We start from the raw sequence: 27,050 nt of genomic DNA on the forward strand, positions 1-27,050 counted from the left end.
GCAGGTTCATCTCTGGAACACAGAACCCATCTCCTTCATGAGCAGTATGATGGCTGACCATTCCCATGGTGTTTATACTTGTGTATAATCATTTGAACTGATAAATGTGGCATCTTCAGGCATTGCAAATTGCACCCAAGGATGATCCAGACTGGATGATACAGAAGTGCACATTTCTCTTCCTGATATCTTGGCTGATTTCTTTTGACTTTCACATGATGTTACACAAAGAAGCAGTGTGTTTTTAAATTACAAGGTCCTAATGATGGGCGAGATTAATATTAACTGGTCAGAGTGCAAAACTTTGAAAGACCTATGCAATGGCCTGAATCTCACACAATTAATTAATTTCCAAAAACTGTAAATAAACGCACACTCATTGATATCCTCTTAAACAAACCCCATAATTATGAGGCACTGTCCAATTGGGTGTATTTGAAATACAAAAGTGAAAAAGACACATTTGTGTGTAAAGGTGATAAGATCATATAAACATTTCAATGAGCTGCCTTCATCTCTGACCTGTGTTAACAGTGATATCGGCCTAAAATCAACATTCCCCGTGATATGGCCTTAAACATTTTTATAAATTCATTTAATGAAATTGCAGACTGACATGCGCTTAAAAGAAACATTTGAATGAAAAACTGTAACAATCCTTGGTTCAACACAGACATTGCAAGTTTAATTGGAGAAAGAAATGCTGCTGGAAAACTGCACACACAACTAAATCAGATCTGGATTGGGCATTTTTTTCTTAAAAAAGTAATAGATGTTTATCAAGTTAGAAAGACAAAAATGTCTTACTTACTACTTAATTTGGCTAAGTTCTGGCGGACAGTAAGGTCCCATCCATTACCAACCAATATTTCATTGGATTTCGCTGTTGTAAATTCAAAAGAGGAAATATGTGATGCTTTTAATAGGCATTTTATCTCTGCTTGTTTTGAATAATAATGGTGATCCTTCTGATATTGATTATGTGGAATCTGAACCTGGTAGATGACAGTCACATTTTTTCTTCACATGGAGGTCTTAAATGCTCTCCACTCCATAGATCCAAAGAAGTCCACAGGAGCTGATGACCTTGATCCAAAACTTCTACTAGCTTCTTACTAGCTGCCCCATATTTAATTCAACCTCTTTTACATATTTTTAATGTATCAATTCAAATGGCAATTATACCAGAATTATGGAAAAGAGCATATGTTTTTCCTTCACATAAGGGTGGGACAACTAAAAATGTAAATGATTTCAGGTCAATATCTAAATGATCTTGTCTTGCAAAAGTTTTAGAACAGTTGGTTGCAAATCAAGTTACAATTTATTTAAATAAATGCTCCTGAAGTCTTATCAGTTGGCTTTCAGAAAATGGCATAGTATGGTCACGGCAACTGGCAAAAGTTTTAAATTACATTTTCTCAGCCCTTGATGATAAACACAATTGTCGCTCTGTTTATTGATTTAACTTAAGTTTTTGATTCAGTAGATTATAAAATCCTATTGAAGCGCCTGAAACATATTGGATTTGACAATGCTACATGTAAGTGGTTCCAGAATGATCTTTCAAACAGAACCCAGGCAGTAGAAGCCAAAGGGGTTAAATCTCGTTTTTTAACCTTAAGCAAAAGAGTGCCCCAAGGCTCAGTTTTGGGCCCGCAACTTTTTACTATATTTTTTAATGCCACTGGTTGCAAATTCAGAGAAAGCCTCATACATTTATATGCAGGTGATGCTGTTTTGTATGCAAGTGCTCCCTCTGTTGATCAGGCGATTTTAAAACTGCAATAGGATTTTAATGAAACCCGAAATACAAAAAATTGCAGAATGAAGATAAAACTAATATATATATATTTTTTCTAAAAAACATTTAAGTGATGCACAAGCTACAAATCTTTATAGACGAAATGGTACATTGATATTCCAAGGTACTAGAGGAAAATCCGACCGATAGTCGAACCTTGAATTCAGGAGGAGCAGTGTGGTTTTCGTCTTGGTCATGGTACACTGGACCAGCTCTATTCTCTCCATCGGGTGCTCGAGGGTTCCTGAGTTTGCCCAATCAGTCCACATGTGTTTTGTGGATCTGGAGAAGGCATTTGACCGTGTCACTCATGGTGTCCTTTGGGGGGTGCTCTGGGAGTATGGGGTCCGGGGTCCTTTGCTAAGGGCTGTCCGGTCCCTGTATGACCGGAGCAGGAGCTGTGTTCACATTGCCAGCAGTAAGTCAGCCCTGTTCCCGGTGCATGTTGGACTCCAGGGCTGCCCTTTGTCACCGGTTATGTTCATTGTATTTATGGACAGAATTTCTAGGCGCAGCCAGGGGCCGGAGGGGGTCTGGTTTGGGAACCACAGGATCTCATCTCTGCTGTTTGCAGGTGATGTTGTGAGGAGCTTGGCCACACGGAAGGAGCTCGGAAAAGAGACGCTGTTCCTCCACGTTGAGAGGGGCCTGCTGAGGTGGCTCGGGCATCTGCTCCGGATGCCCCCTGGACACCTTTTCTGGGCATGTCCCACCGGAAGGAGGCCCCAATGAAGACCCAGAAAAGACTATGTCTCTCGGCTAACCTGGGAACCTCTTGGGACCCACCGGAGGAGCTGCGGCCCATGCGACCTGGCTCCGGATAAGCAGAAGAAAATGGATGGATGGTACATTGGTTGAAAGAGTCACCACCCATAAATATCTTGGGTTTTGGCTTTACAAACATGTATGGAGATATAATATACATGCAGATTTCAGCCTCTACTTTGAAACATTTATGTGTGTGTGTGTCTATGGATAGGCCGCTCTGCTGATAATCACCGGAATGTGGAAAATTTTAGATGATAAATTTTAGTCTATTGAAACAGTGGATGTCAAATGTGTGGTGTTTAATGATTGTACCTTCATGCTGATCCCAGGGTGAGTTTGATGTTGTGTGAGAGGCAGGATCCAGATGAGTTCGAGTGTTGATGGTCTTTTTTGAAAAGTTCAGGTGAGGAAAGCAGACAAGGACATTTTCAAAAGTTACAGTTATGGCAGGCCAATCAAACAGGTCGTCTTTAAGTTTTACTTTTGGAGTCTCTTTAAATTTTTTGTCTTCTTTAGAAAACTGCATTTTCTATTTCAAATGGTTATGCCTATATAATAAATAAGCACACCGCAAAAGATGATAATGTGTGTGAAAGGCAGTGTTTTATTGTAGCAGTACTGAGCACGTCCTGCAGGAGGCGCTCGTGCTGCTCGCCTTGGCCGGAGCTAACAAAGTGCAGCTTATTCATTTGGTCAGATCAGATCGCACTGCTGCAACGCTATCGGGAAATGGTGCAGGAAGAGCACAAACTGTCCCAAATGTGCGTTTACAAGAAGAATAGCTCCACTAAATAACATCTCTGCCTTTACTGGAGCCCCGAGGGAACGCGCCGGGAGAAGGATCGAGCTTTGTGTCGTGAACGGACCCGCTTTGGAGCACACAAGTTTGAAAAGCTTTCTGCGCCGACGCTCGCTAGCTGCTAACCTAGCCTGCTAGGTAAATACCAGCCTAAATCCTTCGGGTTTTCACTTTACCATCTGTGTTGACTGTCCCGGTGATGCTCTAATTCACGATGCGTGTTGAACAACGTCGTTGCTGTGAGATGGATGCGCTTCTCTTCATAAACAGCTAATTGTGTTAGCTTATTTGTAATCAAGCTAACGCTGCCTGCACAGCGAGCAACTTGTCTCGGAGTGTCGGAGCTAATCACAGCCACACTGGCGCTACGGACAACATCTGTTGCGGAGCTCCCTTCAACAGCAGCCATGTTTGAAATGGAGACTCACATATCGTGCCTTTTCCCTGAGATCCTCGCCATTATTTTCAGTTATCTGGACGTAAAAGACAAAGGTAGAGTGGCTCAAGTGTGCGCGGCCTGGAGGGACGCCTCGTACCACAAGTCTGTGTGGAGGGGGGTGGAAGCCAAACTCCATCTGCGGCGAGCCAACCCGTCCCTGTTCCCAAGCCTGCAGACCAGAGGGATCAAGAAAGTGCAGATTCTGAGTCTCAGGAGGAGTTTGAGCTACGTGATCCAGGGCATGCCGCACATCGAAAGTCTAAACTTGTGTGGATGTTTTAACCTGACAGACAACGGACTGGGACACGCTTTTGTACAGGACATCCCGTCCCTGCGCGTGCTCAACCTGAGCCTGTGTAAGCAGATCACGGACTCCAGCCTGGGCCGCATCGCGCAGTACCTCAAAAATCTGGAGGTGCTGGAGCTAGGAGGCTGCAGTAACATCACCAACACGGGTCTGCTGCTCATTGCCTGGGGCCTGCACCGGCTCAAGAGCCTAAACCTGCGCAGCTGCAGACATGTGTCCGACGTGGGCATAGGGCACCTGGCGGGAATGACCCGCAGCGCCGCGGAGGGCTGCCTATCTCTGGAGAAGCTCACCCTGCAGGACTGCCAGAAGCTCACAGACCTGTCCCTCAAACACGTCTCCAAAGGTCTGAACAAGCTAAAGGTGCTAAACCTGAGCTTCTGTGGGGGAATATCGGACGCTGGCATGATCCACCTGTCACACATGACCAACCTGTGCTGCCTGAACCTCCGGTCATGTGATAACATCAGTGACACGGGCATCATGCACCTGGCCATGGGCACACTCTGCCTCTGTGGGCTGGACGTCTCTTTCTGTGATAAGATTGGAGATCAGAGTCTGGCTTACATTGCACAGGGCTTGTACCAGCTCAAGTCCCTCTCCCTATGCTCCTGTCATATCAGTGACGATGGCATCAACCGCATGGTGCGCCAGATGCATGAACTGAAGACTCTGAACATCGGACAGTGTGTCCGCATAACTGACAAAGGGTTGGAGCTCATAGCTGACCATCTGACCCAGCTCACAGGGATAGATCTGTATGGTTGTACAAAAATCACCAAAAGAGGTTTGGAGAGAATCACGCAGCTCCCATGCCTTAAAGTGTTAAATCTGGGACTGTGGCAGATGACTGAGAGTGAGAGGATGAGGTGAGGACCACTTGTCATGTCTGTTGGATACTAAAATGCTTGAGGTCATTGTTCACCTTGACATGCGTCTCCACTCTTTGAATTCAGTTGGCTCTTACTTCAGCCCGTGCGGGTTTCATGAGCTACCTCACCCTTTGACACAGGAGTGCCTACTATTGTTGAAAAAGGCATTGACTATTTTTGTGACCCAAAACAGTGGACATTTTCATATTAAGGACTTTTTATTGAAGATAAATAGTTAGATGTTTTATTCACTCTTTAACAATAAACCCAGAGTATCATTTGAAGTTTTAATAGCATATTCTTTGTGTTTGATGTATTTTTTACTAATGTAACAAATATTTTTTGTACCGAATGATTGACAAAATTGTACTTCAAATTGAAGTGGTTTGATCACTCCTGTCGCTTTGTTTACTTGTGTACAGTTTGATAATGTTCGATATTCCTGCGGAAAATTATGTACAAGGTGTTTCAGTATGCCATCGTGTCAAAAGAAATCTGCAACATCGCTACAGCAAATAGAAATTAACAGCTCTGAGGCCAATATGCAATGTCCTATTTTACCAATGGTGTTTCCTCCCAGAGCTTCCACTAATAGTATTGGTAAAATAAATCAGCAATTTAAGATGGTTTTATACTCACACAGTAGTGATATTTATGAATAAACATTGAAAATGTTTAAAATTTGACTTGCCTTGTGTGATAGTCTTACACAAACACTGATTCACTTAAAGCTTATTTTTTGTTGAGCATTAAAAAAAAAAACAGCTCAATTTTGGTTTTAAAAATGCATAAGGTTCATACTGTAATACTGACTACAAGCTACAAGACAAGGCTTATAATTTATTTATTTACATACATACAAAACCAATGTAACTCACAAACATGTCTGTTAGGCTTTCTTTTCACACAGTTTGACTCTAACACCGACTGAAGGCAGTACATTTCTTTCATTTGAACTTTACACAAGCCCCATAAAATAAACTGTTCCACAATAAAAAGTCAAAAGAATGATTAATTTGACATTAAGGCAAGGCAGGTACACAGGCCAAAGTAATGGAGAATCAGAAGAAAATGCTTCCCCTGTGGAGGCCAGCATTTCAGACGATGAAAAGACTGAGACTATGAGCAAAAATAAGCATTCACCTGACATCTCTCCTGTCTTAGTCCTGTATGAGTTGTAAAGGTTTAGAAGTCAGATCGCACATAAAGCACTTGCTCTGTAATACTGTGGTTTTACACCTGAGACATGAATGAACACTTATTTTTACACATCAAGAAACTCGCCTTTGACATTAAATGAAAAGTCGACAAACACAATACAGACAACACTGGAAGTAATAATACAGAACATCACTGAATGGTAAAAGATATAAAATTGACTATTAAAAATAAATGCCAGAAAGTACGCTTCCATCGCACGGTCACGGTTTAAAAACATTTGAGTTCACACGTTATTTTGACACAAGTTTTTTTTAGTTTTTTTTTTATTTATTTATGTATTTTTTGACACTTCTCAGTTTTTTGCTGAGGAAACTGACTTCAACGGTCGTTTTGATCAGAGCAATGCGCCCTTTTAAATTCTGTGCAAACATTCAATGCATATCCATACAGTAAACATTTTCATAATATGTAATTCATATTTTTTTATATATAATTCTCTATTGAACATGACTTCCCATAACTTATGGCAGTACTGTCACACACACTCACTTTGTCCTGAAGACAAAATTGGACACAAAAACTGCACTGTGTTTCAAACTTTTTTATGAAGAATGCACACCATCCACTTGATTACCTTTATTCAATTACTGTACGAGTTATGATATTTACAAAATGATTTCAAAGTCAAATTTTGTAATGTGAGTAATTCCGTGCAAATATATTGTGCACTTCTTTGTAATTAAAAATCTCAGCCCTGAAGATTTCAAAAAACACATTAAAAGAGGTATCACTTGCATTTGTAAGTGATTGGAAAAATACAAGATGTTGCTTGCATTTTTCTGTGAGCCTAGAAAGTAATGATGGGCTTGATGTTTTGTTTTTTTTTCCTACAAACTTTGGATGAATAATCTCTTAATGGGGTCAAAAATTTGTACACCATGCCTTAGCACCAATATTGCAGGGAAATCCCATCTCCCTGCGATAGGTCCAGTACTGATGTCTGTGCATGCTCCACTAAAGGCCACTAAAATGTCCTCGAACCAAACATTGCATACCTCATAAACAAGTTACATGTGCAAAACCATTGGAAAGAAATAGTACACCACTGATAAAAAGCTTTTAATCCCCTCTCCCACCTAGATTTAACTTAAAAATATAAAGTAAGTGACCTTATTTGTGTCAAAGGTCATGCCCTGATCCCCCTTCCGATGACCAGTCCACAGTAAAGCAGATCTACTCTTCTAACAAACAAATCCTTCCTATGCAGATTTACCTGTGACCTTATTGCACATGCGACATTTGTAATATTTTACTTTCCGTGCGATTCTCACCTCTCTCTCTCTCTCGAGATGTAGCAGCTCCCTAGTTTTTCATAAGACTTTATTGTCAAATGTATGAGCTGTTGAGGTAACTGTGGTTACTTAACAAATTGTTGCAGAGATCAGTTAATGTAAGGTTGGCAGTTAAGCCTAAGACTGTGCAATGATCTGTTACATTGAGTGTTCTGGAAATAAAATATAACAAAAAACTAAGTTTTGCTGAAATTACTATTGCATTTTAAATTAAAGGGCCTATATTGCACATGTTCTAATGTTTCCTCATCAAAAACAGACCAGGAGTTGTGTTTTGTTTCATTCACACATGTTCAACACCCAAATCCTGCATATTTAGGAAGGATATGGGTTTGAAACTACAGCTACTGTTTGAGCCTCGTTTCATGTTCTTTGTTTCACGGTGCACCGCTGGATATTGTGGCCTTTCTCTGGCATTTCAACTGAAAAAAAGTTAAAACAAAACATTTTTTAAAATAGCAACAACTTAAGGTTACAGTAGTGTATTGTAGCTTAAAGCTGTTCCAGATAAAAATAGTTAATAACTTTAAAACTAGCACTTAATGACATCAGAAGGTGGAACAGAGCATTTTCTGCTTTGCAGGATTGCTCCAACATGAAATGAAACTACTCAACACACAACACAACTCCAGGAAGGTTTTTGAGGAGGTAACAGCACTAACATGGCTAAAAGTTCGTAGGAGTCAATTTTGCATAATATAGGACCTGTGAAGTTAATTTGTAGTTTGATAAAACAATACCTAAGTGTGAGTCCCTGATTTGTTAAATTTGCAAGTCTGACATCTGATTTACACGTGACAACAAAGCCTTAAAAGTCATATTTTTTCTAGGGTGGGTGAGGAGAGAAAGATGAGGATGCTCAGGTAGGTGTAACTATACCCTGAAGCTTCTCTTTTGAGCAGTTGTAGGTCTCTAAAGGTTTTTACTAAGGTCAGGGCTAGCTCCACTGGGTCTGTGGGTTAGCACGACTCCTCCAGAGCGTTGACGACTTGCTCTAAGATGTCGGGGCAGTAATCGGCGATCTGCTGGAGGACACAGTTGGCATATTCTTGTAGCTCTGCACTCTCCTTCTCACACAACTCCAGCTCCCGTTCCAACTACAAGAAAGAATACCGAAGAACATAGCATCAGCAGAGATTTTGGGGGCAAGGTGTCATGTGATGCACCCAAATACCCTTGTTTACTCCATCGATAACTTGAAAGACAAAATATTATAATAATTTCTCATATAAAGTTACTAAAGAAGTGGCTGCGATTTTCACCCCCATACCACATCCTTACAATGTGATTAAGTTTTGATGGCTATTCCCTTTGGTGTGTGCCGTTTGTCAGCAGTTGCCAAACTTTGTGCTTCAAGTATCCTCTGAACTTTTACAGTTTGTAGTGATTTTGTTAAGAATCATTAATCAACTATAACTATAAAGTAGGAACTTAAAAATCAGTTTATTTTCCGGACTATAAGTCGCTCTGGAGTATAAGTCACACCAGTCAAAAAATGCATAATAATGAAGAGGAAAAACATATGTAAGTCACACTGGACTATACATTGCATTTTGGGGGGAAATTTATTTTACAAAATCCAAGACCAAGAACAGACATAGTTAGTTATAATAATAATAAAATGGAGAACAGGCTGAATAGCAGTACAGCTATGCTAACATAACACATTTATATTTATTCAGCTACATGAAGCATAGCGAACTGAATACATGTCTGGGATGTTAACATAATATATTAACAGTTAACCAGATAACTAAAGCATAAAAACTAACAAGTTTACTCTCTATCCAACTCCAAATCACTCAGTCCATTGAATTCTTCATCCTTGGTGTCGCTTCTGAACAACTCTGCCAATTCCGGAGGAAGATGAAGTTGCATTTCCTCTTCTGTGTGTCATCAGTCTCAGCAGAATACAATTTTCTTTTATGGGGCATTTTTCCTCAGTCTTTCTTAGATGTCTTTTAAATTACCGTAATGTTGAAATTTGAAATTTTCAGTGGTACAGGAGTAGTAGATACTGGTACACAAGCCTAGAGTGCCCTCGCGCGGTTATCAGTGTGACATTAACGAAAATGTGAAATTACTTATTTTAATAATTTCACATATAAGTCGCATCTGAGTATAAGTCACACCCCTGGCCAAACTATGAAAAAAGTGCGACTTTTTGGTATTTGGCGGTCATATTATAAAAATATTTTCATTCTTTTATATCGCCTTTGTACAGCACTTTGGGCAGCTGCGGTTGTTTTTAAAAGTGCTTTATAAATAAACTTGACTTTCTTAATGTACTTAATGTTCAAAATCATCCTTAGACTGTTTTTTGCTTTAATACTGCTTGCATGAATGGACCATATTACCTGTTGGTGGGTCATCTTCTGGAGCTCGTCCTCCCAGCCATCTGGGTCGCTGTGGTGGTAGTGTGAAGGGGGCGTGAGCTGGCTGAGGATGCTGGGGTCCCTCTCGTGGCACAAGTCGGTCAGGTGGGCAATGTAGAGTTTGAGCTTGCTGCGATTCTGGGACAGGGCTACAAGAGGGGGGATCATCTGCAGGATAGATAAATACAGACGTTATGGTATGAGGACAGGACAACATGGGAGCCGCAAAAGATAAGAATGGGACTTGTATGCAGTTCAAAAAAATTATTGATGGATTTTCAACAAAACATTAGGGCTGAACAAAAATGTACTGCAATTTATCTTACAACTATTGCAGTTGGGGATTAATTTCACAGCAAACATTTCAACTAAAATTTGAGAGAAAAGCCCTACACTAAAACAAGAGCCATTAGCATTTCAGAACATGCTTGTATTGTTTAAACTTAGACATTTGGTGCAGCAATAACTGCAACCTTGCATTTTACTAATTGGAAAAAAAAAATCTATCATGAATTTAATTTAATTGTTCAGCCCTACAAATCATAACACAAATGGAAACATGTGAACACTGAAAAGAACAGAAGGACAAAATCACCCATTTTCATGCATTATTTGTGTGAAAGCATTACCCCGGTAAGAGTAAGCCTTTAGCTGAAAATACTGTGGCTAAGACCATTAACCAACACCCCACCTGTGTGTAGGTCAAAACGTTATCAGGTCATTAGCGTCCAGAGCAACAACATGCAAAGAGTCAAGGAGCAGCCATAGTAAGACGGATGAGGTCGTTTGAAAGTTGTCCTCTATGCAACAACACAACAGTGACTAGGCTTATCACAATTATTAGTATATCCTTCCTTATTTGAAAGATTATTTGTGGCTCAAGCTTAACTTGTCCTTTTTCTGAAAAGGTTTCGTATGATCCTGATCTTTATCAGGACTAGCATAAGAACATGATAAAAAAACAACAACTTTGTATTATTTTCATTATATTGCATGTCAAGTATTTATCACTATAGTAATCAAAATCACTACCAAATAGCAAGACCTTTCCTTATTATCAAAATGAACCTATTTGAACCTACAAAGAAGCACATTTTCCTTAGTTTTATATTATAGTTAAACATTTAGCATTTACTAGGAGAAATATGAAATTTGGTGTTGCAGTATTAAAATAATGGTGTTACCAATATTTTCGTTAGCAATTTAACACACTTTTACTTTTTTATAAAAATAAAGTGACTTGCCTAATTTCCCACAGCAAACTGGCAATAGCAAAATACTGAGAAGGCACAGTACGGTTAACAAGCACAAATGCAATGTAAGAGAAGGATGGATAGTCACAAATGAACATGCCACATAGCAAAAATAAAATATGACAAGGTTTGGTTGTTTCCATCCAAGCTCACCCTTCTGAACAAAAAAAAGGAGAGAGGGGAGGAGAGCAAAAGGTTGGCTATGCCCAAATACCCTCCTCATCATCCTATTAGCCATGTTTGTAGCCAGTCGCAGCGGTAGAGAGAATATGTTGTTAGTACAAGTACAGGTTGAAGTTTTTCATGAAGACAGAATTATAAATTACTCCAAGATTAGTAATTCTTTGTCAAATTTCCTACCTGGTCTGGAGAGGGTTTGTGATTGGTTTGGTCGTGGGCAGTTTTTAGATGATCGTCTTCATAGTTGTCTGCCATCAACTTCATTCTGTTCTGGGTCTATGTGATATTGAACATACAATAAAAACACTCCCAGTGATAGTCAGTGTAAATGCAATGCAGTCAAGTCACGCTAGCCTCCTGTGCTTTATCTTTGCATTTTGAACAATATGGACTTTCCAACTGACTGGGAGATTAATCCATGTTTGACCTTTTCAACTTTCACCTGTAGGTTGCGTTCACATTCTACAATTTGATAACAAAATTTCAGATGGAGAGTACGGGCCAATAAAACTCAATGGGAAGTAAACAGTTTTTGGAATAAATATCCAAAGTTAAGTTATAAGCACAAATGCTCAAATGTCCTTTCAGAAGACAACAATCGTGTCTTTGGGGCTGAATAATGGCACCGCTGTCTGAAGCTACTGTGGAAAAAATAAATAAAAATCACTTTTGTTTATTTATATGGACAGAGATAACATTGAACTTTGTGCCAACTTTTTTCATATGGATAGTAAATTGCAAAGATATAAACCACAAAGCAGGTCAACAATTCCGTAATCTGCAAATTCCACCATAGAATTCTGATCTTTCCTCCAGGTCAATTTTAAATGATAAGAATTCAAAAGTCCAGCCTATTCATAAATGCAAGATAAGTGAGATGAAAACAGGACACAATGCCTGTCCACCAACCTTCGGAGAAAGGTCTATTGTCTGTTATTACAACAACCGGCAATCCATACTTATACTGACACCATTTCTCTTTGCTTAAGTCTCAAATGCCTCTCCTACCTGCTGCTTTAACTGCTGCACCAGCCTGTCCTTCTCCCGTTTCAACAGAGCCACCTCATCCTGAGTCTTCTTCTTCTTGGATGAAGACAACTCCAGCAGTGCGATGTTTGCATCCTTTTCACTGATGGCAGCCAACAGCGCCTCTTGCCTTTGAGACGCACAACAACAATATGGCATTTTACAACAAAGTAAATCGCATGATTGTCATTTATTATTCATAGCATAAAACTATCCCGCTGACTGCTGAGGTAAGAATAGTTTGACATTTTACAACCTTAATGTAGGGATCAATAATAAATCGTACTTCATCTCCAGCACCTCCTCCAGGTGCTTTCTGCGCTCTGCACGAAGGGTTGTGAGGTGTGCTTCTTTTTCACACAGGGACTGCTGGGTAGAGGCAAGCTTGGCTCTCATGGACTCCAGCTCTTGTTTGACCTTTTCCATAGCACCCAGCAACTCCTCCATCTGTACAAACAAAAAACAGATTTCAAACTCCGACGGTAAGGATTATGACAAAATAAAGTGTAAAGGTGCAGGGGTCCACCTTGCCAATGTGTGAGAAGTATTTGGGAGGCAGTGAAGACAATTTATTTTGTGTACTACAGAAATACAGTTACCTGGCATTTGGGTGCAATTTTAAAAAGCATCTTTGAAAATAATGATAAATGTTTGTTGTGACTAAATTGAAAGAGTTCATTTGGGAGCAAGCAAAGACCAGGTAAGAGTGAGAACATAGAAATCACAATGGGTGAAGATAACAGCATCACCAGACAGTAATGCATTCTGCTGTGGTGCTGCTGTTATGCTTTCCTCCGCTGTGAGTGTGACTAATGGAGGTCACATATACTCGTACCTTAGACCACTTAAGGTGGGCGAGGTTGGACTCATGCATTGGTTTGAGTGAATGCTTCTGCGGTGTGTAGCACAGAGAAAACAAGAGAAAGAAAAGCAAAGATAAAAGAACCGAGAAAGAAAAGAAGGTTAAAAGGGAAAGGGGGATGTAAAGAAAAGGATAGAAATACAAATCATGCTAATGTAGCAGAAGAAGTCATATATAAATATAACTGATTTCTTTAGTACAGCAGCCTTGAGACAAGATTTAGTTCCTGAGGTCATTCTTGTGAGAAGCCTTCCTTTTTGCATTGTAACTCAGTGTACCTGTTTCTCCTGGTGAGCCCTGGCAGCCTCCTCTTGTGCTAGAACCATCTCCCGCTCAGCTGTGATCTGAACACTCTCTCTCAAGGCCTCCTCCAGCTCCTCAATCCGCTCTGATTTCTGACGCAACGTGTCCTAACAGAGTGACAAGATATTTGGTGTTTCACAAAGCTGTGGATAATAAAAATAACTAGTGTAGATCAGAGAGCAGTCCAGCTGAGCTTATGGCAGACCTTGACTTGCTGAGAGCTCTCGGACATGTTGTCCTCTCTCTTCCTGGCTTCCTCCATGAGACGAGCATTTTTGCTCTTCTCCACCTGTTCCTTGTGCTTCAGTGAGGCAACCTTCTTTGTCTGGTCCTTCATTTGTCTACATAGACACACAAGATGTAATTTAGAACAATTATATTGTTATAGAGCGCCATAAAGACACTTTAAAATGGGATATTCTTAAGTGTAAAAGAACACTCTTCATAGGCATTTGGAAGTATTCCAAATAATTGCAATTTTAAGAATATAAAGTAAAACAATTTCACACATTAATAACTTGTATAACATGTATATTACAAGCTGGTAACTGCCTAAAATATTAATAATGGATGCTGGTTTTGCTGTTGTGCTTACTGTTGTGGTTACTCTGGTAACCTGAGTAAATTGGACATTTATTCAGCAGGTTAAATGTGAAAGGAAAATTCAGACAACAGAAAGCAGGGTTGTGTTCATTTCAGGTGAGGTCCATACGGATCAGATGAAAAAAGGATAAGAGTGAGGGGTAAAGAGAGAACTTACTAACCTTGAAGTCATACTGTGAGAATGTCCAAAGAAAGCAACGAAGAAAGAGAAACCCAGACAGTAAGAAGAAGGTTATGAAACGTCTCACTGAACGATAGAATCAGTCTAATTTATTGTAGACACACCATGTTAAATGTATCAGCTGTTTTAAATTTAAGATTAATTAATATATGTTTCTCAACCACACACATAAACAAAACAAAAAAATCAGGATATCAACAATACACATCTGCCCCACTTTTTGCTTACTTTTCCAACTCGCTGATCTTCTTGTCCTTGTCATTCTTCTCATTCTCCATCTCCCGGAGGATCTCTAGCAGGCGGTCCACCTCGGCTTGGGCCTTCCCAGAATCCTCCTTGTGACGAGCGACTTCCTGTTCAAGGTTTTTAATGCGCTCGGCCAGCTCTGTGTTAGCCTGAGCCTCCAGGGCAGCTGTCTGGGCCTGTCGCATGAGTTGCAAATAAGAAGCTGAAAACTGATCTATAAAACACTCTCATGGTGAAATAAGTTAATGAAAACAGAATTAAAATAAATACCCTCTTTAGTTGGCTTTCCAGTTTCAGGCACTCTTCTCTTTTCTGTTCCAAGGAGATTTCTAATGTTTTTAATTTGGAGTCCTTCTTCAGGCCAGAGGAGGCCAAAGAGGAGGCATGCTCCTTGAGGTCCAACAGATTAGTCTGTAAAAATCAAAATAAGACTCACATTCACATGATTAAATTGAAGTACCATCTAATGAAATATTTGATTTTCCTATGCCATAGGGCAAGGTGTAAAACAGGAATATTCCAAGAAAACAAGGATTAAGCCAACTCTAAAATGAATTGCAGTCTAGATGAGTTAAACAATTCAGTAGAACTAAACCAGGTGTCTTAAAAACTCACATATTCCCTGCACTACTATAGTCAAACGTGACATTTACCAAATTATGATAATAGAAACAAAACAAGCAACAGCAGCAAAGGGAGGGTTTAATGCTCACTATATGTCATTTTATCACCCAAATATAAAAGCCAGAGAAGGCCAGCCATCCTGTTTATGGAGATGGGCAATTTATTTCAACAATGATTTCGAATTAACAACTACTATTGGGTCATCAACTAGTAGTGGGCAATAGAGGAAAAAATTAAAATCGAAGTATTCCAGAAACAATAATCTGAACATTCAATATTGTAATCCAGCAAAAATGTGATTTGTTTTTTTTTTAATCCTATATATATTAGTTAAAGATGAGACAAATGTGAAAGGACTGAAAAATTACCCATTACGTGCAGAAATATCACTTTATATTATAGTTTGACAGATTACAACATAGCATGCTTAGTACAACCAATGTTAAAATTGTATATGTCTTCAAAACTGTCAAATTTTTATCATGCTTCTGCTATATTGCCCACATCTACCTGAAATAAATCACATTCCAATTCAAACAAAATAGACTAAAGCAGAGAACCAGTGTAAGCATGTGTATCACCATTGGTACAAGTACCTCAGTTTGAGACCCACTGTCCTATAGGATATAAAAAACAGCATGGAATAAGTGTGGAGTGACACAGGAATTCAATGCTTCTACATACAGTCCAACCAGAGAAACCACTGTGGCAACCAAACCACCAAATAAAGGCCTTCGCTATGGCTATAAAAACATAGCAACCCTTTGCTGTTTAAAAATCAGTTAGAATGTGTAGGCAGAATAAACACAGAATGTTCTCTTTTTTCACATGCTTTCTTACCTCTCTATCTGACAGATCTCCTTGTAACAAACTAAACCTCTCCTTGAGCTCCTTGAGTTCTTTTCTGGCACACTCAAGCTCCTCCCCTTTCTCCCGGTCATCTCGATCTCGCTGTTCTTTGAGCCGCTCGATAATGCGCTCCTGCAAAAATACACACGCACATTTTTAAATATCCAATTACAATAACACTTTTGACTATTAGCTTGCAGCGTTGCTCACTTTTTCGGCAAGAGACTCCTCCAGTGTGGTCAGTGCTGTGTCGGTGTTAGACGTGTCTGCTTGTAAAGACTTGACTCTCTCCTTGAGGCTGCTCATCTGCTTCTCTTTGTCTCTCAGCTGCTCCTGTAGGTTCTCAATCTGGAAAATTATTTTATATAGTTATTGACACATGATATATAAGGTAACATTAGTATTTATGAACTATGGATTGATTGGAGATGTGTAGAAATTTAGAATCAACATTATTAGATTTAGACATCACAATACAACAATTTCAAAATCAATTTTAGTACTCGATGATAATGGAAAAACACATTCGGGACATAGAATAAATAGAATGTCATTTTCAACCACAAAAAACTCTTTAATTAATATTATCTTGTGGTCTTATACTAGTTCTAATAAAGAGCAAGATCATTCTAAAACTATTCAAAAAGGTCAAATTTTGTCCTATTTAGATACTTGAAAATGAGTAGCTAGTTTTGATACTAGCTATGTAACATTTTGACAACCCTAGATGCACCATACTCAGGAGTTAAAATTATATAAAAGCTGGACACTAATAGCACGATCAAACCTTATTAATGTAACTCAGGTTTACAATACTTATTTTATGTCTTATTTTGTCTAATAATAATAATAATAATTGAAAGATACTTAAAATTGTTCAATTGGATATCCCCATTAGAACACCAGAAATGTGTAAGTGCAGTCACCTTTTTCTGTAGTACAATAATTTTGCGCTCCTTAACCTCCAGCATGTCCTTGAGGTCATGAATCTCCCCGTTAAGAGTGCCCTTCTCTTCAGACATTTCTTGGATTTGTTTGCTTTTCTTATTCAGGGTTGCCTCTTTTTCCTCCAATCGCAGGCGTAGTGCATCAACCTGGACAGGAGTAAATAAATTAATAAAAATGTAAAAAGCTATTTCATAAAACCTTAGAGAAAAGCTAAAATGTCTTACTTCTGTCTGTAAGATGGCAGCCCGTTGTTCCTTTGCTGTTAAGGACTCCTTTAGGACTTCGATGTGTTGCTTGCTGTCTGAGAACTGGTTGGTTAAAGTCTCCAGCTTGGTTTGCAGGCCCAGTAGCTCTGTGTCTTTCCTGGAGAGGTCCTGCTTCACCTGCTCCATCTAATTACAAAATTAAGTGTTAGAAGGTGCTGGCCAATTATGAAAGCAAATATGGGAATATTAATTATAAAACCAATGTGGTGGGTGACCTTGTTTTTCATGAACTTTGTATGGCTACGGTAAACCTCCATTTGTTTCATCTCCTCCTGGCGTTCTTCACAACTCAAGAGTCCATTGGATTTTAGCATTAGCAGCTCCTCTTCCATGTCTCGCAAGCTTCTCTCCATTGAACCAATTTTGGCATCCTGGATTCACAAAGGTTTAATTATCAACAATAACCTAAATGAAGGATTTCCAGTAACCTTATTTCACCTTCATGTCAATAACAGTTTGTAGAGCTTTGGTTTTTGTGGACTCTGGGGTTCCCTCATACCTGCGGTGCAACTCCTGTTTCAAATGCCAAACAACAAATGTGAAAAAAGAAAAAAAAAAATACATAGAATCCTATCATGTCTAATACTAATGTGAACCAACTTCTCTCAGGGATGAAATCTCTCTGTCTCGTTGATCCAGCAAACTCTCCAGATGATGTCTGTGCATCTCTGCGTCCGCTAGTCTCCTGGTGCGCTCCTGGTCCTCCTCTGATGCCTTTGCAGATGGCCCTGAAACAAATGGAGGATGTGGATCAAGAAGCAAACACCACTGTTATGAGCCTTAGAGAAGAGCAAATTATGAAAATATGGATACAGGAGTGAATGTTTATGTGACACTATGTAAGCAAAATTTGGATATCAAGTTCATTGTTTCTTTAAAAATGGGATGATTAAAAAAATATATTTTTTAAACTGTCAACTTCCAAATAATGTTCTAAAGTGATATTTCTGCAGTTTTGACACTTAACCCCCCCTGGCCCCAGTGTCTGCGTACACTGGTATATGAATGTGTGTGTGAATGGGCGAGTGGCTCCTTAATATAAAGCGCCTAAAAGGTGGAAAAATGACCATTTCAGGGTGACTAGATATTTAGTATAACACTTTACCTTAGACCTAGAAATAATTTACCAAAACCGCCACCTTAACGTGGTGGAGGGGTTTGAGCACCCGAATGATCCTGGGAGCTATGTTGTCGGGGGCTTCATGCCCCTGGTAGGGTCACCCATGGCAAACAGGTCCTCGGAGACGGGTCTGACTAAGAGCGGTTCAGAAGCCCTTCATGAAGAAAAATACAACAAGGCAGTTTACGTCGCCCGGACTGGCGTTACCGGGGCCCCACCCTGGAGCCAGGCCTGGGGTGGGTGCTCGGCAGCGAGCGCCTGGTGGCCGAGCCTTTCCCCACGGGGCCCGGTCGGGCCCAGCCCGAAGAAACGACGTGGGGCCGTCCTCCCGTGGACCCACCACCTGCGGGAGGAGCCATGAGGGGCGGGTGCGGAGAGATCCGGGTAGCAGTCGAAGGCGGGGACCTCGACGACCGGATCTCCGGACATGGAGACTAGCTCTGGGGACATGGAATGTCACCTCGCTGGGGGGGAAGGAGCCTGAGCTTGTGCGGGAGGTTGGGCGTTACCGGCTAGATATAGTCGGCCTCACCTCCACGCACAGCTTGGGCTCTGGAACCCATCTTCTTGAGAGGGGTTGGACTCTCCATTTCTCTGGCGTTGCCCGCGGGGAGTGGCGGCGAGCTGGTGTGGGCTTGCTCATTGCCCCACAGCTCAGCCACTGCGTGTTGGGGTTCACTCCGGTGAACGAGAGGGTCGCGTCCCTGCGCCTTCGGGTCGGGGACAGGTCTCTCACTGTTGTGTCGGCCTACGGGCCAAACAGCAGTGTAGAGTACCCGGCCTTCTTGGAGTCCCTAGGAGGGGTACTAGACAGTGCACCAACCGGGGACTCCGTTGTTCTCCTGGGGGACTTCAACGCCCATGTGGGTAACGACAGTGACACTTGGAGGGGCGTGATTGGGAGGAACGGCCTCCCCGATCTGAACCCGAGCGGTGTTTTGTTATTGGACTTCTGTGCTAGTCACAGCTTGTCCATAACAAACACCATGTTCGAGCACAAGGGTGTCCATCGGTGCACATGGCACCAGGACACTCTAGGTCGGAGGTCGATGATCGACTTTGTTGTCGTGTCATCTGACCTCCGACCGCGTGTCTTGGACACTCGGGTGAAGAGAGGGGCTGAGCTGTCAACTGATCACCACCTGGTGGTGAGTTGGATCCGCTGGCGGAGGAGGAAGCCGGACAGACCTGGCAGGCCCAAGCGTATTGTGAGGGTCTGCTGGGAACGTCTGGCGGAGCCCTCTGTCAGGGGGGTCTTCAACTCCCGCCTCCGGGAGAGCTTCTCCCTGATCCCGGGGGAGGTTGGAGACATGGACTCCGAGTGGGCCATGTTCTCCACCTCTATTGTTGATGCGGCTGCTCGTAGCTGTGGTCGTAAGGTCTGTGGTGCTTGTCGCGGCGGCAATCCCCGAACCCGGTGGTGGACACCGGAAGTAAGGGATGGCGTCAAGCTGAAGAAGGAGTCCTATCGAGCCTTGTTGGCTCGTGGGACTCCTGAGGCAGCTGATGAGTACCGGCAGGCCAAGCGTGCCGCGGCTCGGGCAGTCACAGAGGCAAAAACTCGGGGTTGGGAGGAGTTCGGGGAGGCCATGGAGGAGGACTATCGGACGGCCTCAAAGAGATTCTGGCAAACCGTCCGACGCCTCAGGAGGGGAAAGCAGTGCTTCACCAACACTGTTTACAGTGCGGGTGGAGAGCTGCTGACCTCGACTGGGGATGTTGTCGGGCGGTGGAAGGAATACTTTGAGGATCTCCTCAATCCCACTGTCACGTCTTCCGAGGAGGAAGCAGAAACTGGGGACCCAGAGGCGGACTCGTCCATCACCCTGGCTGAAGTCACTGAGGTGGTTGGCAAGCTCCTCGGTGGCAAGGCTCCGGGGGTGGATGAGATCCGTCCTGAGTACCTCAAGTCTCTGGATGTTGTGGGACTGTCTTGGCTGACACGTCTCTGCAACATCGCGTGGCGGTCGGGGACAGTACCTGTGGAATGGCAGACCGGGGTGGTGGTCCCTCTGTATAAAAAGGGGGGACCGGAGGGTGTGTTCCAATTACAGGGGAATCACACTCCTCAGCCTTCCTGGTAAGGTCTATTCCAGGGTGCTGGAGAGGAGAATCTGACCGATAGTCAAACCTCGGATTCAGGAAGAGCAGTGTGGTTTTCGTCCTGGTCGTGGAACACTGGACCAGCTCTATACTCTCCATCGGGTCCTCGAGGGCTCATGGGAGTATGCCCAACCAGTCCACATGTGTTTTGTGGATCTGGAGAAGGCATTCGACCGTGTCCCTCGTGGTGTCCTTTGGGGGGTGCTCTGGGAGTATGGGGTCCGGGGCTCTTTGCTAAGGGCTGTCCGGTCCCTGTATGACCGGAGCAGGAGCTGTGTTCGCATTGCCGGCAGTAAGTCAGACCTGTTCCCAGTGCATGTTGGACTCCGCCAGGGCTGCCCTTTGTCACCGGTTCTGTTCATTATATTTATGGACAGAATTTCTAGGCGCAGTCAGGGGCCGGAGGGGGCCTGGTTTGGGAACCACAGGATTTCATCTCTGCTGTTTGCAGATGATGTTGTCCTGATGGCTTCTTCGAGCCAGGACCTGCAGCAGGCACTGGGGCGGTTTGCAGCCGAGTGTGAAGCGGCTGGGATGAGAATCAGCTCCTCCAAATCCGAGGCCATGGTTCTCGACCGGAAAAAGGTGGTTTGCTCTCTCCGGGTGGGTGGTGAGTCTCTGCCCCAAGTGGAGGAGTTCAAGTATCTCGGGGTCTTGTTCACGAGTGAAGGAAGGATGGAGCGTGAGATTGACAGGCGGATCGGTGCAGCGTCTGCAGTGATGCGGTCGCTGTATCGGTCCGTTGTGGTAAAGAAGGAGCTGAGCCGGAAGGCGAAGCTCTCGATTTACCGGTCAATCTACGTTCCTACCCTCACCTATGGTCATGAGCTTTGGGTAATGACCGAAAGGACAAGATCGCGGATACAAGCGGCTGAAATGGGCTTCCTCCGCAGAGTGGCCGGGCGCACCCTTAGGGATAGGGTGAGGAGCTCGGTCACACGGGAGGAGCTCGGAGTAGAGCCGCTGCTCCTACACGTTGAGAGGAACCAGCTGAGGTGGCTCGGGCATCTGCTCAGGATGCCTCCTGGACGCCTCCCTAGGGAGGTGTTCCGGGCATGTCCCACCGGGAGGAGGCCCCGGGGAAGACCCAGGACACGCTGGAGGGACTATGTCTCTCGGCTGGCCTGGGAACGCCTTGGGGTCCCACCGGAGGAGCTGGAGGACGTGTCCGGGGTGAGGGAAGTCTGGGAGTCCCTGCTTAGACTGCTGCCCCCGCGACCCGGCCCCGGATAAGCGGAAGAAAATGGATGGATGGATGGATGGCAATTATGACTATGTCCATGTTAAAGGGGGGAAGGATTTAGCAATTAACCAAAATCATATGCCTTAGTTTGTGGTAGTGTATCAATACCCCAAACTCTATACCTTTGCTCTGTAGCATCTCCAGCAGTTTTTTAATGGATTCATCTCTTGCTCCTAGTGTTTGTTTCTGCGTGTCGATTCTCAGCTCCATCTCCTCCAGGGTCTTCCGGAGCAGAAATAGCTCTTTGGCTTGCCTCTCGTGTTCAGCATGCAGTCTCCGGTAGTTCTCCTCAGTGGGTTCAGAGGTCAGGGCCAGGTCTCGGCCTTGGCTGGCTGGGTCCTGTTGGAGCAACTGGTTCAAATCCCTCTGGATCCTCAGCTCGTCCTGAAGAGCCTGAATGGTCATCTGGAGGTGCTACAGACGTGAAACACAAGGCTAATAGACCCACACTAGGTAATAACAGTGAAAAAAAAAGATTTATACACCAAATGTTCTTTCTGAAACATCCTGCCACATGAGCTATAATCATGCCATTTATTATATGTTTAGTGTCAATAATGAGTCTTTGAAGTCAATTATTTGCTCCTCAAGAGCTCAAATCTTATTGTACTATAAAAAAAAATTACAACAGGGTAAGTATTGAGCCACAAAAATCGTCTTCTCCTAGTAGTGTGACAGGCCGATTACCACATTTTATTTTATTATATTTTTAGAGAAGGCAAAATGGATAAAGTCTAAAGTCCAGAGGCGAGTTCCTACCCATACAACAAATAACCATTATGTATACATCAGATGTACTGTAATGTGCCTGTAATGTGTATAGATATGCTGTATTAACATCTATGACAATAACTGTCCTAATTTAAAAAAGCACTGTGGGGAAAAAAAAGCCCAGAGGCACAACAGCAGATTGCGCCGAGTTGACCATTTAACCTGCAACCCTAACGATAAGTCGTAGAAGTTTAGTGTTCACTCTTTACCTATGATGTACCATTTATTATGAATGCAAAAATAAAAAAATCTATAGTCAATCGAGTCCTATGATTGATATTCAGAGAAAAGACACACAGACCAACACAGTCCATGGCTAGTGTTACATTTCGTGCCCAGAGATACAAGTTGTGAAATACAATCAGCCCAGTGTAGTATTGCATTGTTCGTGGCATCTGACGCTGTGAATACTTGGCAGTGCACCCAGAGGCTGTAACCTAGCGGATTGTTACTCTGGTCTGCATCTGCAAGGGTTTTCATAAGGCAGAACAAACACACAATTCAGAGTCAGTCTTCCTCCAGCCCTCTCCTGTTTGCTCCTTTGTCACTTTTCCCTGCACACTCCTCACAAACGATTCATCAAGCTTGCTTACGCTTGTCCTGTTCTCTCACTAATACTTTCACCTCGAATGGCACTCTACATCACCTTTCCTCTCCATGACAAAGGCTGACTCACGGCTGTGACTGGGCCTCTCTGCGGCCGGGCTCTGTACAGGCACATGCACGCTTGTATCCAAACACATGCACGCACACGCATTCTCACTTCTCAGATCCTCATACTCTCGCTTCTCCTGTTTGAGCAGGCCAGATGACAGTTACGCATTTCTGTGAGCAGAGAAGGTCTGTGCTTACTTAACTGATGATCAATAGAAAAGTAGTTCTCAGCATATAATTAACAACATATATACAAAGAACAATAATTATATAATACATAGAGAGTTTGCTATAAAGAAGATGAGTGAGTACATTATTATTTATTTAACATGGCATAATTGACTGAAAGGTTCCCTTCACATGACATCACAAAATTCTATAATCCCTATAGTTTAAATTTCTATGGTAGAATTAGCTGTTTAACTACCAGACTGTAAATGTTTTACCTCATTTATGATTAATATCTTCGTCATTTCCAAACAACAAAGCATTATGAAACAATGGATAGGCCCCTGCCCTCTCTATGAAATTATGCCCCTCATATTCTAGAAAGCACCACAACTTACAATTTTACAACTAATTCACTTTACTAGTTAATAGTACATTGTAAACATTTTAAAACACTAGCTTGTGTGACCATGGTAACTGACCTAGCAGGAACCCCACCTGACATGACAAAAGTTGTTTGCAGCAGACCACTCATTTGCATTAAAATCCCACGTACACACAGTAATAAAACCACAGAGTTGATTGTAGTTGCATCTCCATTGAATGAGGGCATGCCATTAGGCTAAGGCAGCAATTAGCCAAATGTCTTGTGTTTTTGTTAGCAGGGGCTCCCTTCAACATGTGTGTTGCATGGGAGGAGGAGGAAGATGCTGACAGATAACAGGTGACATCTTTAAATTACAGTTTCCCCTGATTATCCTAACTGGGCATAACTCCATGTTGCAATTCTGTGACTTGACACAAGTGAAAACACAAATTATACAAATTATACAGTTCTGCCGCCTCATTTAAAAAACTGTTAGACATTAATTGGCACGCTTTAACAGCTACCTCTGTATTACAAGCAAACACTACTTAACTGGGTAATGGCGACACAGACATAATTCATAGTATAATTTGTACGTATTTGAAATTATTTAGCCTAGTATAGTATTTAATTTTTGCATTGAAATGAAGCATAGGATCACCTCAGCCTTATTTCAATATATTGTTAAAGTTTAAAAGCAAAATAAATGTGTCAAGCTCTTACCTGTGCCTCCTCTTGAATAACACGATATTGTTCCTTCCACACTGAAATCTTGGAAGCTTCATCTTTTCTTAGAGCCCGTTCCTTTTTTAATTCGGGACTCCAGAAGGTTTTAATTGAATTCATGGATGAGCTAAGCTTGCTCTCTTTGACCTCCACCTCTCTTCGTAACAGGTCATTCTCGCGAAGAACCTGAGAGAAGAAGGTTGTTGTTATATTCTTGCAGAGATTGCCATTCAGCAAAGTAAGGAGAAACAGAAAAGGCAATATACCTCTTTAAGCTGGGCCTGCAGGTCCAGTATGGTGTTGTCTCTGGCTTGCCTTAGAGAATGGGGCACAGTAGAGGCCATGTGGTGGTCACCAAATGCCAGAGCGTCACCTCCCATCATACCAGCTGGCAGCACAGCATTAGCAGGCACTGTGGTGGAAATGTTAGGAGTACTTGCAGCCACGCCACCACTACCACTACTCCTGGCAGCATATGTCACCCTTTGTCTTCCTATAGTGGTTATTGTGCCGCCACCCTTCGGAAGGTGGTCTCCCGCCATGGCCACTTCATTGTCACTCAGGTACATAGGACCAGAGGTAGCATATGCAGCATTAAGGGACTGAATGTTCTCCATGGAGAGTGTCTTTCCTCCGGCTCCGCCAGGCCCTCCTCCACTTCCACCAGTACTGTTTGTACGCCTGTGTCCCATACGAGGGGATCGTGGGAGGCGTGGGGACCGGCCTGAGGCCTGACCTGTACTACCTCCATCTCTTCCTCCACTGTGGTTTGCATCTGCCCTGCCAACAGAGCGAGCACTGCCGTACATGTTTGAGGAAAAGTTCGTGTACGGAGAAGAACTATTAAATGATCTGTCTTATGTGATTAAATTTGGTAGATCTGAAAAAAAACTTTTGGCACTACATTCATGACAAGAAGTGCCAGTTTTCCTTATCCAATAAGCTTAATTATTTCCACCCGACCTGTAATGAAACATAAAGACATTCAGTTATGATTTGGTCTATTCAGAACACTGAACATTTTGGTGCAAACACTTCAAGAACCCCTTGATGTAAACTAATGCAATTGCAAAACAAAAGTATGTCCTCGGGGATGAGGACTATGTCTTTTTGACAGGGTTTAAGTGTCACATTATGGAGATAATCTGGCGTTCCTGTCATTTAAATTGTCTGCGTGGCTATGCTAACAGCTAACCTGGCCGGTATTTTTTACAAAATGCAGCAAGAATAGGAATCGACTTAATTCTGTTTAAACTCATTTGTAACAGGTACACATTTAAGAAATAGTACAGTCTGAAGTGTGTCAAAACAACTAGTTCCTACATGATTTTCCCGGGTGCTGTCGCTAGCATGGGAGGGGTACAGAGGGGATAGTTCATGGCAAACATGGGAGAAAATATCCCGATTTGTAAAATTCCGTACACTCTATGATCACCGCCAATAAACGTACATTGTGAGTCTCTTCCCAGTGCCACAATTTTTACATAGAAAAGTGAAATCATTGACTAACAGAAGACATAATGTAGTGTTTTTCGCCGTAGTTGTTTAAGAGACACCCATATCAAACCGTATCATTTTTCCTCCGTGCGTAACGGAGACTCGTTTTCAGCTGAGCTTTTCAACTAGCATTAGGCCTAGAGGCTTACAAAGCGCCCGAAGAAAGCAGCAGATGTCCAGTAATGCATCAAATCACTAGTATAGCATTAGCTCACCACAACTTATACAGGACAGTCCATCCGATTTACGTGGTCAAGCCGATCCTGTGTTTTTCCTCGCTAACAATAGCGAATGGAGAAAATCCGTTCACGTAAACTAGCTGAACTCCTTCGAGCTCCGAAATGAGCCAAAATTGATTCTCCTGGTCAGATAAAAAATATGTTGCAATTATTCTCATTTTAGCTTTGATATTTGAGGGTAGGTATCAGATTTTCTCGTCGTTTTGCAGGAGCGGTGGTGGCCCAGAGGAGAGCCAGGCGCCTGAGTGACGTCAGGACTCATTTTGCTCGTTCATGTCGCCACGCTTACCATGCGCGGCCACGAGAGCGCTCCTTTCTGAATCTACATCACCTGAAAATGGTGATTGTAACACGGTTATGGTTAAAGTTGGATGAGAGTTATAAACTTTCAAGTCCAGACTAGTATCAAAACCATTCTGTTTAGCTGTGTGACTGAAAGAATTTGATTCTATAATTTATATAAAACCCTTTGACTTGCTTTGTTACGGATTGCGCTATATAAAATTCAGTTCATCTTTATTCCGGACTCATGGTCTATTTTTAAAACAGACAAGGACAGTGACAATACAAATAGTAAACATTTATACATATAAAATGTCTTGTTTGCCTCATTGGTCAGCATTGGTTAGCACAGAGCTGGGAGAACAGAGCCATTAAAAATCTAAGAAATGGGGGAAATAGAGATGCGGGAACAAAGGGGCCTCCATTCCCCCAAGAAAAATTGTGAGATTATTAGAGAATGTGTAGTAGGACCAAAGCGTAACAAGTAATACGTTACTGAAAGTTATTGAAATACATGACAAACTGCAGCCACTAGTCGGCAGTGTTGACCGTAAAACATATTTTCCCAGACCCTAGCCCAAGTAGGCATATTGACGCTGCACTTTATTACTTTATTATTGAGGATCTAATAGACGTGCAAAGATATGTTCAATAATTAACCG

At 42.3% G+C, this 27,050-nt stretch overlaps 2 protein-coding genes across 2 annotated transcripts; one reads left to right on the forward strand and one right to left on the reverse strand.

The window, feature by feature from the left end:
- Positions 1 to 3,233: 3,233 nt before the first annotated feature.
- LOC117372191 (F-box/LRR-repeat protein 14-like) lies at positions 3,234 to 5,241 on the forward strand. Its single transcript, XM_033967958.2, has one exon. It carries the CDS (start codon positions 3,779 to 3,781, stop codon positions 4,988 to 4,990), a length of 1,212 nt encoding a protein of 403 aa, XP_033823849.1. The 5' UTR covers positions 3,234 to 3,778; the 3' UTR covers positions 4,991 to 5,241.
- Positions 5,242 to 5,816: 575 nt separating this feature from the next.
- On the reverse strand, positions 5,817 to 26,408 carry LOC117372185 (ELKS/Rab6-interacting/CAST family member 1-like). Its single transcript, XM_033967951.2, has 20 exons — positions 26,083 to 26,408; positions 24,637 to 25,333; positions 24,368 to 24,556; positions 21,807 to 22,098; positions 17,819 to 17,946; positions 17,657 to 17,731; positions 17,434 to 17,589; positions 17,177 to 17,344; positions 16,931 to 17,098; positions 16,215 to 16,352; positions 15,996 to 16,136; positions 14,802 to 14,942; positions 14,514 to 14,707; positions 13,707 to 13,842; positions 13,477 to 13,608; positions 12,623 to 12,783; positions 12,319 to 12,466; positions 11,491 to 11,586; positions 9,860 to 10,045; positions 5,817 to 8,599 (listed from the first exon to the last, which is right to left on the reverse strand). Exons 2-20 carry the CDS (start codon positions 25,177 to 25,179, stop codon positions 8,462 to 8,464), a joined length of 3,330 nt encoding a protein of 1,109 aa, XP_033823842.1. The 5' UTR covers positions 25,180 to 25,333; positions 26,083 to 26,408; the 3' UTR covers positions 5,817 to 8,461.
- Positions 26,409 to 27,050: the final 642 nt, after the last annotated feature.

The sequence above is a fragment of the Periophthalmus magnuspinnatus genome, chromosome 6 (assembly GCF_009829125.3).
Source record: "Periophthalmus magnuspinnatus isolate fPerMag1 chromosome 6, fPerMag1.2.pri, whole genome shotgun sequence".
Lineage (NCBI taxonomy): Eukaryota > Metazoa > Chordata > Actinopteri > Gobiiformes > Gobiidae > Periophthalmus > Periophthalmus magnuspinnatus.